General features: G+C 46.2%; 1 protein-coding gene across 1 annotated transcript; it reads right to left on the minus strand.

Annotated features, from left to right (window-relative positions):
• Positions 1-447: 447 nt before the first annotated feature.
• CENPV (centromere protein V) lies at positions 448-11,892 on the minus strand. The gene is made up of 5 exons (XM_056136457.1): positions 11,483-11,892; positions 6,677-6,775; positions 5,237-5,306; positions 1,912-2,026; positions 448-862 (listed from the first exon to the last, which is right to left on the minus strand). The coding sequence occupies exons 1-5, from the start codon at positions 11,809-11,811 to the stop codon at positions 738-740; spliced, it is 738 nt and encodes a 245-aa protein (XP_055992432.1). The 5' UTR covers positions 11,812-11,892; the 3' UTR covers positions 448-737.
• Between the last annotated feature and the right edge of the window lie 579 nt (positions 11,893-12,471).

Consider the following 12,471-nt stretch of genomic DNA (forward strand, 5'->3'; position numbering starts at 1 on the left):
TCGAATACGCCATGGGGAGCTTGTCAGGCTCTGCCGTGTGGGCAGGATACTCTTGGTAGCTTGCCAGGTTCTCTGAGAAGGACGGAGAAATTGAACCCCGGTTGGCCGTGTGCAAGGCAAACGCCCTACCCACAAATGGTAAATCTTATAATTAGCTGGTTTATATATTTTTTTTCTTTTAAGGAGGGGTGGATGGGTTTGTGATTACCCAGCAGTGCTCACTCGTTCAGGATTCCAGGTAGTCAGCTGTGTGCAAAGCAAGCACCTTCCCACCTCTGGCCCCTGATTTACCTATCAGAGAAGAAGGATGGTCAAATGCTCTACTTTGAATCTATACCCTATTTCCCTCCCAATATAGCTTCACCCTCGTGCTCAGCAAAGATCTATAAAATGATCTTAAAAAAGATAAAACAGATGTGCCAAAAAAATGATAAACCATAGTAACCACTTTAATGTTAAAAATATTTATTTTTCTAAAAGATCACACAAAAGTTGGGTAGAGAAAGGTCAACAAGCCTACATCAAATTTTGATGGAGGGACAAAATTTGATTTTGATTTTTCAAGGAGGGATAAAGAGCTGCCTACAGAAAGTGGTAACCTAGAGCAAAATGAGATATCTGCTGGATAGCAGAACTGGCAGCCCGGGTCAGTCACATTCACGAGCACCACTGAGGTGCAGAGGGATAGCCAGGTGGTAACCCCAGTTCCTCCTTTTCAGGAAAGGAGAAGTGGAGGTTCATTCTTTAGACATGTTCTTAATGGTCTTATGCTCCTTCACGGCTTTCTCCCAATTGCTGCCATTGAATTCCTCAATGACTACACTCCGCACGGTGCCCTCATCCAGGCAGTGTGGGGCAATTCCTAAAGGAAAGTGAGACAAAGAAAGAAGAGTTCCAATATGAGTGAGACCAGGTATCTCTTGGATTTTCTCTTGGACAAACCCACACTTGCCAATCTGACTTTTCAAGTGGTAACTAAAGCTTACTATGCCAGTTTCCTTGCTTATTGTCAACCCTTAGGAGATCAGTATGGCCAAAGTAGAACATCTTCATGTCCCAAGCTAAAGTATGAAAGAGTAAAAACACTCAAGCCAGAGTGACCTCTGAGTGGCAATCTGAAAAATTCACAAGTCTTTCTCAGGGAATAAATAGCTTTCCAACAATTAAATAACTCTAACAGTCTCTAACCTTCCCATCTAGACTTTTTTGATACTTCAGCAAAAGCTTTTGCTGTTCCTCAGGGAAGGCAGGAAGAAGACTTCATGAGACAGATGAGGAACAAACAGGAGCTGCTAAGAAAATGGGGTGAGGTGGACAAGGGTAATGCCATGAACCCCCCAAAACATAAAGTTCAAGATGGACAGTCCCAGTTGCCCCTCCACAGTTCTGAAGGCGGCACCAATATGAGGGACAACTGCCTCAGAAATACAGCCAACATTTCTACTCAATTCATACTGCAACTGATGTCATTCCGAGTAACAAATTAATCCCCTTGACCTTTTTCCACACAGGACCAGAAGAGGGGCTGAGATGTTCTCCTGCTTAATGTTCCTAGCAAACAAAAACATTTATTGGTGGTATGATCAATATTCTTCACCTTCACCCCAGGCCCCTCTGTCTTCCCTCCTCACTCTGCTTCTATTTCATCACCCTTGGCATTGGGCCCTGGTAGTACCAGTAAACGAGGAGTCAGGATCTGTCTGGTTTCTCAATAGTAAGATCCAGTTTTACACTCAATCACTGCAGAAAAGCTCTGCTGAGGAGTTTGTTCTTGAAAATATGTATGTGGAAGGACCATACTCAGCAGGAAGCTGAATGTCAGTACTTAGCTCTCCAACACCATGTTAACCCAGAGCAACCATGTGACCTCTCCCGACAAGCCTGAGCTTGTGGCCCATTCCTTTCACTTACCGAAGCCTCCAGGGTTTGAGCGAGGAGTGTAAAAGCTCTGAACACCACATTTCTTACAGAAGGTGTGCTGTGCTTTGTGTGTATTGAACGTGTATGTGGTTAAGCTGTCGGCTCCCTGAATGAAAACAAAAAAATAAGTGTTCTCTTTTTACAAAGGAATTTTTTCAAGGGTTATTTTAAAAAAATTAATCTTTTACAATCCCCTCTGAGGGAAAGCTTTTCGTCAGGTTTTCAAGTTTCTAAGGACATGCCCAATAGCCCAGAGACGAAGAGGCTATCTGAGGACAGGAACACATTTGAAGTCACATGCTAGCGCAGGACAGCTCTCAGATTCTCTCAGGTCTACTCACACAGCACTATAGCCTCCAGCTTACCCTGATTATGGCAAGTCAGCAATTTCTGCTGAAATTACCCATGAAATGCCTGCTCTTGGGGCCTAACTAGATGGTGGAAGACAGTTCACCAGAGTGACAGATTTACTCTACAAAGTACACACTAAGAAAGAGAATAATTACCAGATATCCAGTTATCTGAGACAGAGAGAATTAATTTCCTTAATGGATAATAAAACAGAAAATTGGGAAGAGGACATGAACAGCAGTACAGAAAAAAAATGTTCCTTAATCATTAAATGATGTTCATTACATATGAACACTTGTTTTCAATGCTGGGAGGCAAAAATTTTAAAAGTTAGTGAATGTAATATTGATAAATATGCAGTTACATATAGTTATGAGAATATAAATTGGTAACATTTGGCAACATCTACCAAAAAATTTAAATGCCTAAATCCTTGAACACAGAAATTCTACTTCCAGAAAGTTAGAAGATAACATTCTAGAGTTATAGGATTCCATATTTATCTAATACATATGTATAGAAATATTAAAGTACTATTTATAAAGGCTGAAGATTGGAAATACTGAAAATGTCTATCAACACAAGGCTGGTAAAAATAATAAAATGAAAAACTAATAAAATTAACTATTTTACAACTCTTGAAAAGAATGAGACAATTCTACTTACTAATTAATATCAGTATGGAACAATCTCCATAGTTACACTCCATTATAAAATCAATGAAAAAGCAAGGTACAAACTGATTTGTATAACACGTCACCATTTCTATTTCTTTTAATAGGGGACTCCCAGTGGTGCAGGAGCTGAGGGACAGAAGACACTGATGGCAATGATCAGCCTGAAAAGAGGGTCTGTCAGGTTGAGTGCACAGGCCCGGCTAGGCTGTGGTGCTAGATTTGTTTGTTTTGTTTTGGGACCATACCCAGTGGTGCTCAGGATTTACTTCTGGCTCTGTGCTCAGGGATCACTACTGATAAGGCTCAGGGGACCTTACGTGGTGCCAGGCATTAAATCCAGGTTAGTCACATACATGACAAGTTCCCTACCTGCTATACTACCACTTTGGCCCCCTGGATGTTCTTAAGAACACCAGGGCAGTGCTTGGGAGTCATGTGGTACTGGGGGTCAAACTCAGGACTATGTACCTGTGAGTATGTGCTCTACCACTTGAGATATCTCTCTGTCCCTCACTTCTATTTGTGGAAAAGTAGTTTATATGAATATCAATATACACATAAAGATTACTGCTGGCATCGATGTGAATATGAAGAGCTATCCAAAAAATAATGGTTCAAATCCAGGGAAGGAAATTGGGTGGCTGAAAGTAGGAGGTAGAAGTTTCTTACTACTTCTAGACCTTTTTATATTTCTTGCCCAGTCACAAGCATACTACTCACCTGTGTTGAGGATATAGTTTAGTTGTAGGGCACATGTCTTGAATGTTTAAGTTCTGGGTTTAATCCCTGGCACCCAAAAAAAGTAGTATGCTTCATATACATACATAATGCACATACATACACAATGGACTACTCCTCAAGTATAAGAAAGAGGATTCTTGAACCCAGGAGATAGTTCAAAGAGCTGGAGAGCATGCTTCGCTGCTGGAATCCGGGGTTCAATCCCAGACACAAGATCCCTAGAGCCTTGAGGGGGAGTGATTCCCCAAGCATCATAACAGGAGTAGCCTTGAGCACTGCCAGGTGTAAACCAGAAACAAAATACAAAAAGAAAGATAGAAAAATTTGCCATTTGCAAAAGCATACATGAGGTTGGAGGGAATAATGTCAGTCAAAAAGAGAAAGACAAATACTAAAGTTACATTCATATGTGTTATATAAAGTCATAAAGCAAGGGAATAGACAAAAATAAACCTAAAACCAACACCTGAGTTTAGGCTACAGAACAGGGAGCGAGGAAGGCTATAGACAGGGGCACAAAGGGTCAAGAGGCATCAACAGATGGAAGTAGAGGAAGTACCTCGGTGGTGGCATGGTGTGACAACCTACTTTTGAAGAGGAGTGAGAAAACACTCCTGAAAACATATATTATCTAAATTAATGTAACCACAATTAAAAATAGTGGGTACTATTTAATTAGTCTTTGGGTGGAGTGATAGCACAGCGGGTAGGGCATTTGCCTTGCATACGGCTGACCTGGGTTCAATTCCTCCATCCCTCTCGGAGAGCCCGGCAAGCTACCGAGAGTATCCCACCTGCACGGCAGAGCCTGGCAAGCTCCCCGTGGTGTATTTGATATGCCAAAAACAGTAACAAGTCTCACATTACTGTTGCCCACTCGAGCAAATCGATGAACAATGGGAGGACAGTGCTACAGTGCTACAATTAGTCTTTACATTTCTTGATTCTGTTTGTTTTGGGACCACTCCTGGCAGTGCTCAGGTCAAACCTGGGGCTCCTGCATGCCAAGCATGAACTGCAGCCCTGGCTTCACTGTCTTTCCTTCTGCTTTTTCATCCCCTTCTTTTGTTTTAGATCTGAGCCATACCTGGCTATACAGAGGGCTTACTCCTGGCTCTGCATTCAGGAATAACTCCTAGCAGTGCTTGGGGAACCGTATGTGATGCTGGGGATCAAATCTGGGCTGGTTATGTGCAAGGAAAGTGCCTAACCCATTGTGCTATATCTCTCCAGGCCAAAAAGGACCAAGGGTGTAATAGAACACTTGCCTTGCATGTGTAAATCCCTGAGTTCAATCCCTAGCACCCATGGCAATAACAACATAATCTTTTTTTAAAAATAAACATAAAATCTACGTGACAAAGGAATTTAAAGCCTCCCCTACAAGAAGCCCAGACATGCTCTCTGCCTCTGTACCTGCCTGTGGTCCTTGTTGTATCACAATGCTGGGATGGTGCTGAAAACACAGGCTCTCAGGTACAATCTATACCCCAAAGTACACTTTTGCTCACCAAACGCTCTGCACCCAGTCTGCCCTCTGCACTAACCTTCAGGAGTTTGAAGCGAGAAGCTGGAACAATGAAGTGTCTATTCTGCTTCTTCTTGCAAATGCTGCAGCTACAAAAAGAACACATTCCAGATTGTAAATAGCCCTCTGCAACCTCTGAGTCCTGAAGGGGTCTGAGCTACTATGTTCTAAGAGTCAGCTCACCCAGAAGTCACCCTTTTAGCTCACCCCTTTCAGCATCATTCAGGGAAGGGAGCTTCAGCAGATGGACTGGCCATCTGGGGCATCTGGCCTCCATAAATAAAAGGGCCTGCAAGTCCCACAGTCAGTTGCCTAAACACCCTCCTCTAACCCGATCCTCCCCACCTCAACACGCCCCCCCCGCCCCCCGCTCCCCAGATAAAGGAAACTGCTAGATTGCAGAGACACTTGGAAAACATTAAGGCACTGCTACAATCTTAATGCTTTTCAAATATTCATACTCAAATGGCAAATGGACAAGCTTAGGTTCCCCTCTCCTTATCTTCACATCACAGAAAGTCTAGCTCCAAGTGAAATAGTCTCAGAAATATCAATTTATTAGTCTACCTTTTAAATTATTCTAATTTAGTAGAGTCCTCTAGCAAATTACCCTGTGGTATTTATTCTCCAATCTGGCCTTCACTGTGAGTAATATACTAGAGTCTGAGTAATTCAAACTAGCTCACTCAAGCAAATTCATGGTATTTATTATTCATACATAATTCAAGTAACCATAATACCTAGGGGCAAAATAGGCTGGATATTGCTATATGGCAACTACTGCTCCAGAAATCAGAGCCTGTGGTCCTTGTTGTATCACAATGCTGGGATGGTGCTGAAAACACAGGCTCTCCACAGACTCCGGAAGCTCTAGCTGTCTCATTGAACAGCAGTGTCAGAGTTCCAGACAGACACACCCTATTCCCCTACTCTGAAACTGCCAAATCTTTTCTTTCAGTCGCTGGCCTGAGCATCTTCTACTAATCTTTTTCCTGACCCACCAGCAATATTAGTCTGAGGATTAATTTTGTCAGAGGATGTTGCTTTGTGTTACTCAGGGCAGTGCTGTAGGATTGAAATCTCTCTCTCTCTCTCTCTCTCTCTCTCTCTCTCTCTCTCTCTGTTTCTCTGTGGGCTGGTTATGTGCCTCTCCCTCTCTTCCTCTTTCCCTCTTCCTCCCCCTCTCTTATTCCTACCCTCAATTGGCACATGCATACACACACAATAAATTCAAGTTATTTTTAGTCTCCCCCATCATTCTAAGAATTTATATTATTTGAAACTTCAAGCACGCATAAAAGGACAAAAGAATAGCAAGCCCTTACCCATCACTGACCCCAGTAACTATGTTTATAGCCAATGCTCTTTCAGCTACCCCCGAGCTCCCCAGGTGATTTCTGGAGCAATGCATCTCTGCACTTTAGTTCTTTCAAGTTAACCTGGTAAGAGAAACACTCACTTGCAGTCAAAGATGTGCAAGTCAGCTGACGCCCAAACTTCAAAACGAACTGCTCCACAGTGGCAGCCTCCTGTGTGTTTCACAAGGCCCTGATATTCACTAAATGAAACAAAAATCACAAAGATAAGATTTCTAAAGAGTCAAGAAGAATCTCACTGCACTACTCACACTTTTTCTTGATTGTTGGACAAGATGGACAGTCTTTCCATCCAACATCCAGATGCATTACTGCTTTTTGTTGTTTGGTGGGAGGGGGGAGGGGCAGCAGCCTGGCCACACCCTATGATGCTCAGGAATTATCCTAGCTCTCTGCTCAGTGATCACTCCTGGCGGGGCTCTGAGGACCATATGTGGGTTGGGGATAGAACCCAGGTCAGCCATAAGCAAGGTAAGCGCCTCACCCACTGCACATCTCTCTGGTCTCTGAATTTCTTTTTCTTTTTTTTTTCTTTTTTTTTTCCCTTTATTTTATTTTATTGTTTTTTACAGTTGTAGATTTACAATTTTTTGTGCTTTGGTTTCAATTATACAATGATCAGATACCCATCCCTCCACCAGTGCCCATTTTTCCACCACCATGGATAATATCCCTCCCACCCCCATCCCCCCATCCCCCCTGTCTCTGTGGCAGGGCAATCCCCTGTGTTCTCTCTCTCCTTTTGGGTGTTGTGGTCTGCAAAAGAGGCATTGAGTGGCAAACATGAATTTCTTTTTCGAAGAGGCTACCTCAATTTACAAAGAGAAGATTTAGTATCTTCTTCTCATGAGCTCTTTATTTTCATACATTTTATTAAATTTCAAAACAAGCATAGGAATTGGGCAGACACTCTTAATCCCACCAAACATTTTGTTTATATGTAAAATACCTACTCACATTTTTTGTGAGTTGGGGACTAGGGAGAAAGCAATAAACAAGATACAATAGACATGGATCCCAGCTTTTCTAACCTTAACCAGTCATCAAACAAATTACCCAAAAATATCTTAAAGAACTGAATAAAGATAGTAGAGCCTGCTAAAGAAAATTAAGAGAGAGGCATCTAACTGATTTTTATTTATTTATTTGGATTCAGGAACTTAGGAATAAGTGCAGTGGTCAAGGATGGATGTCTTACATGTAGCCCACCTGGATTCCACCCCTAGCACCACAAGGTCTCCCAAGCATTGCCAGGTGTAGTACTGGAGGGCCCCTGAAACCAGTGGGTGTGGGTCCTGGTGACCCAGATAATACCCAGCACCACAGGGTTCAGACTCTTACACTGAGTCACAAACCTGATTGGCTAGGAGTCACTGGGGGGGGGGGGGGTGATCTGCATACAGTCCCCCAAGTAGCACAGAACCAAATATGCACCCAATTTTTTTTGGCAAATTTTTCTATATCCCCCTCCTGTACTTCTCATGTATGTGAATTTGTAATATAATTTTAATCCTCTTAAAATATACAGAAGTCAGGTACTTAACTGAACATTAAGATCTGATAAATATCTAATTGTTTTCCAAAAGGGCAATACAGTTATCAGGAATGAGAAAATATTTCACTATTCTTTCTCAAACAACATTATAGGGGTAAAAGTTTGCCAAAATTTTAAAATTATTTGTTTGCTAAAATTTTTTTTGGTGGTGGCTGGCAGAGGGACAAAGAGGGACAAAGCCACGCTGGTTCCGGGGCCGAGATCTCCAAGCCTACTCGGATTGGAGTCGAGCATCCTCCACCCAGATCCTCCAAATTCCAGTAGGCGGGGGTCACACCCACCACCTGGCCCCCTGGCGCCGTGTAATCCCATCAACGGCCAAGACTCAGAGACTATAAAATCCAGCTCCTGGAACTGCGCGGCCGCATTTGTGGCTGCGTGACATCTTATCAGGACATCTTTTTATGACATCTTATTATCTCATTCCTACTTTGGACAAACTTGCAGGCTATCGAATGTAGCCTGCCCACAGGGCAGAGTCTGGCAAACTCCCCGTGGCGTACCAAATATGCCAAATACCAGTAACAATGATGGGTCTCATTCTCCTAAAGAGCCTTGAATATAATCTCAGGGCTAGGATGAAAGAGACGTTACTGGGGCCTGCTCGAGGCAATAGACGAATAACAGGATGATGAATGAATGAAAAAAAATTTTTTTTTGGTGGGGGAACATTCAGCAGTGCTCAGGGCTTACTCTTGGCTCTGCATTCAGGGGTCATTCGTGGAAGGCTTGGGGAACTGTATGGGATGGTAGAGATCTAACCCAGATCAGCTGCATGCAAGGTAAGCACCCTACCCACTGTACTATTGCTCTGGAGAAATTTATTTGGTTATCAAGAATAAATTCACACAAGACAAAATCACAAAGAATGCAATGGTTTTTGCAAGATTTTTTTTTTTTTTTTGCTTTCTGGGTCACACCCATTGATGCACAGGGGTTACTCGTGGCTCTGCACTCAGGAATTGCCCCTGGCAGTGCTCAGGGGACCACATGGGATGCTAGGAATCTAATCTGGGTTGGTCGAGTGCAAGGCAAATGCCCTACCTGCTGTGCTATTGCTCCAGCCCCACAAGATCTTTTTTTTACATTATTCCCCTATGTGGAATTCTAGAAAATTGAAAATGTTACTAGAAGAGATGAATAAAATTATTTCTTATCTTTTAAAAAAGAAGAAATTCAAGGCCAGAGAGATAATATAGCAGGTAAGGCACTTGCCTTGCATGTGACTAACCTTTGTTCACTTCCAGGTACCACATTGGTCCCCTGAACCCTGTGCTAGGAATGATCACTGAGTACAGAGCGAGAGTAAACCTAAGCATTGCCAGGTGTGGCCTCCCAAACAAAACAAAATGAAGGATAAATTCAGTTAATTTAAAATATTTTAAAGTTTTCTACATACACTTTTATTGTAAAAACTTAAAACATTACAAACTTTAAAATAAGTGTCCTATAATCCTAACACCCAAAGAGGTCCTCCCGTTGTTCATCGATTTGCTCGAGCAGGCCCAGTAACGTCTCCATTGGAGACTTTGTTGTTACTGTGTTTGGCATATCGGATACATCACGGGGAGCTTGCCAGGCTCTGCCATGCGGGCGAGATACTCCCGGTAACTTGCCGGGCTCTCCGAGAGGGGCGGAAGAATCGAACTCGGGTCAGCCATGTTGGCCGCCTGCAAGGCAAATGCCCTGCCACTGTGCTATCGCTCCAGCCCGAAGAGATCCAAAATAAAACATTTGTTATTTAATCCTATTTTTTTCCATTTGACATTTTAGCAAAAAAGGTTATATATTCTCATTACATAAAGTTAATTTAAATTTAGTGGTTTTTACTTTTAATAAATGTATGTACTCATGCCAATATAGTAGGTTAAAATTGAAGTAAAATTTTAAGCAAACTTCAAGTTTCAAAGATCTTTATATATTCTATATCAAACAGTAATTGGCACATTTAGATGCTAAAAAATATTTGAGAGATAACAGATGTTAAAAAAAAAAAAGTTTTGTTGCTTAGGCCCAGTCTGGAACTTGTGTTTTTGCATGCTGAAGGTCCCAACTCCTCCCCTGAGCTAGCCAGGAGGGAATCCCTGGCACCCAGCTGGAAGTAGACCCTGAGCAGCGTCAAATGTGACCCCCAAACGAAAACCAAAATATTGTTCAGTCTATGATAAAAGACAGTAAATCAAAAAGTGAAGCACCAGAAAACCTCTTGAGAAGGGTCCGTCTGAGAGAACTCTTTTTTTCTGAAACAGACAAAGTAATCCTCGGGTAATTAGAAGGAAATAATTGGGCTTTTCCTCCCTCAAATTTTGGTTGTTTTTAATTCGAAAAACAACACAGACATTCAAGGGGAGCACTAAACAACTTCTCTGATACCACTGTTCTACAGGTAGGGGTCTAGATACGATCACATGTGAGATAACCCAGGCCAGGTACCAAAAGCTTGTTTCTAACGGCACCGACACGCAGCCCTCCTCGGACATCTGGAGAAGTGGGTTTTCTTCCCGCAGTACCACTTGGGGTGAGCCTCCCCGGAGCATCCGAGCATCCACCGCAGATGGCTCCTTCGTTGGGAGTCTCTAGGGGGAACAATCCCCACCACACACACCCCACCGCTCCCCCAGAATCCTGGGACCAATCCTCCGCCAGCCCGCTCCCCCGTAGCAGAGCTGCGACCAAGACTCCCCGGATCCCGGGCCAATCCCCCCACCAGCCCACTCACCCATAGCAGAGCTGCGACCAATACTCCCAGGATCCCGGAATCAATCCCCCGCCAGCCCGCTCCCCCACAGGATCCCGGAATCGATCCCCCCTCCAGCCCGCTCCCCCACAGGTTCCCGAGATCGGTCCCCCCCCCCGCCAGCCCGTTCCCCCACCGGATCCCGGGACCGATACCCCCCCCCCCCAGCCCGCTCCCCCATAGCAGAGCCGCGACCAATACCCCCAGGATCCCGGGACCAATCCCCCACCAGCCCGCTCCCCCAAAGGATCGCGGGATCAATCCCCAGCCAACCCGCTCCCCCACAGGATCCCGGGATCGATACTCTCTCCAGCCCGCTTCCCCACAGGATCCCGGGACCATCCCCCCGCCAGCCGCTTCCCCACAAGGGAGCCGGGAACAATGACAGGGTTTCGCCCGCCAGCAGGCTCCAGACTATTGACCGTTTTCCTCCGCCCCGCGTCTGTCCCACCCACAGCCCCGCGCGGTAACGGTGCGGTGCCGGCGGGCGGGGGTCGCCTTTCCGGGAGACCTTTGTGTCCGCCCCGCGCCTGGCCCGCCAGCACAACCGGACCGAGCGAGCCCGCAAGAGCCGGCGGGCCGGCCGGCCGCACTCACTAGGTGTCCAGCAGGAGCTTGGCGGCGCCCTCAAACGTGAGCCGCTGCCGCTTCTGGAACGTCTCCCAGCGCTCCCGCTGCTCCCCCAGGTCCAGCGCGGACCCCGAGGGCGTCGGGGTCGCGGGCGGCGGCGCGAGCTGGGGCGGCGGCTCCCCGGTGCCCGCCTCCTGGGCCCGCCGCTGCTTGGCCGACGGCGGCGCGGCCTGGCCCGCCGAGCGTCTGGAGCCGCCGGGCGCGGGGGCGGCGGGAGCGGCCGCGGGGGAGCGGGGGGCCGGGGGCCGCTTCTGCCGGAGCGCTGGGCCGGCAGCGCTGCTCCGTGCCCGCCGCATGGTGCCCGCAGCCTGGCGCAGGCCTCGCTGTGGGCGCGTCCCCGCCGCTCGGCGCGCTCCTGCCCGCCCGCCGCCGGTCCAACCAGGGGGCGCTGCGCCTGCGTGCCCCGACGCCGACCCGACCCCCTGCTGGCGCCCGGGCCGCGCCCCGAGACCACCTGCCGGCCCGCGTCGGAGCCTCTCGCGGCCTAACGGGACTGTGCCTCCGGTCCGTTCCCGCACCGGGGCCCGGTGGCACCAGCCGGCGCGCTCCCCTCTACCTGCTGATCCGGGTCAGCCTTGAATTGCCGCCTCTTCGGTGTGGACTGCTTGCACAGTATGTACCTTGCAAGAACCACTGCGCACCCCAAACGAGCTAATGCTCTCAAATGCCGCGCTTCGGCTACCTGCTCAAGAGTCGAAATCAAAGTCTTTAAAAAGAGGTAGGACAGGGTTAAGTCGCCGAGGCCCACCCAGCTCATCCCCAGCAGAGTCCGGAGAGGCTCCACCTCTACACCCCTGTGGCACAGAAGAGCAGCGAGCGCGCGCGCGCACACACACACACATCTTCAATGTAGTCTTAACAAGTGTTTAAGGCAATATGCATAACATACCTAGTTAAAGTATATAAATCATTGTAAATCAATGTCTTGAGAATACTGATCTTTAATAGATGCTTAA

This window comes from Sorex fumeus, unplaced genomic scaffold (assembly GCF_029834395.1).
Source record: "Sorex fumeus unplaced genomic scaffold, SorFum_2.1 ptg000122l, whole genome shotgun sequence".
Taxonomy (NCBI): domain Eukaryota; kingdom Metazoa; phylum Chordata; class Mammalia; order Eulipotyphla; family Soricidae; genus Sorex; species Sorex fumeus.

Excerpts from the sequence above, each read along its gene's own strand:
- CENPV (XM_056136457.1), bottom strand. The coding sequence starts at position 11,811 with ATGCGGCGGGCACGGAGCAGCGCTGCCGGCCCAGCGCTCCGGCAGAAG. Across the intron at positions 6,776-11,482 it reads AAGCTCCTGCTGGACACCTA|TGAATATCAGGGCCTTGTGA; the intron begins GTGAGTGCGGCC and ends TGTTTCATTTAG. Across the intron at positions 5,307-6,676 it reads TTGCACATCTTTGACTGCAA|CTGCAGCATTTGCAAGAAGA; the intron begins GTGAGTGTTTCT and ends TTCTTTTTGTAG.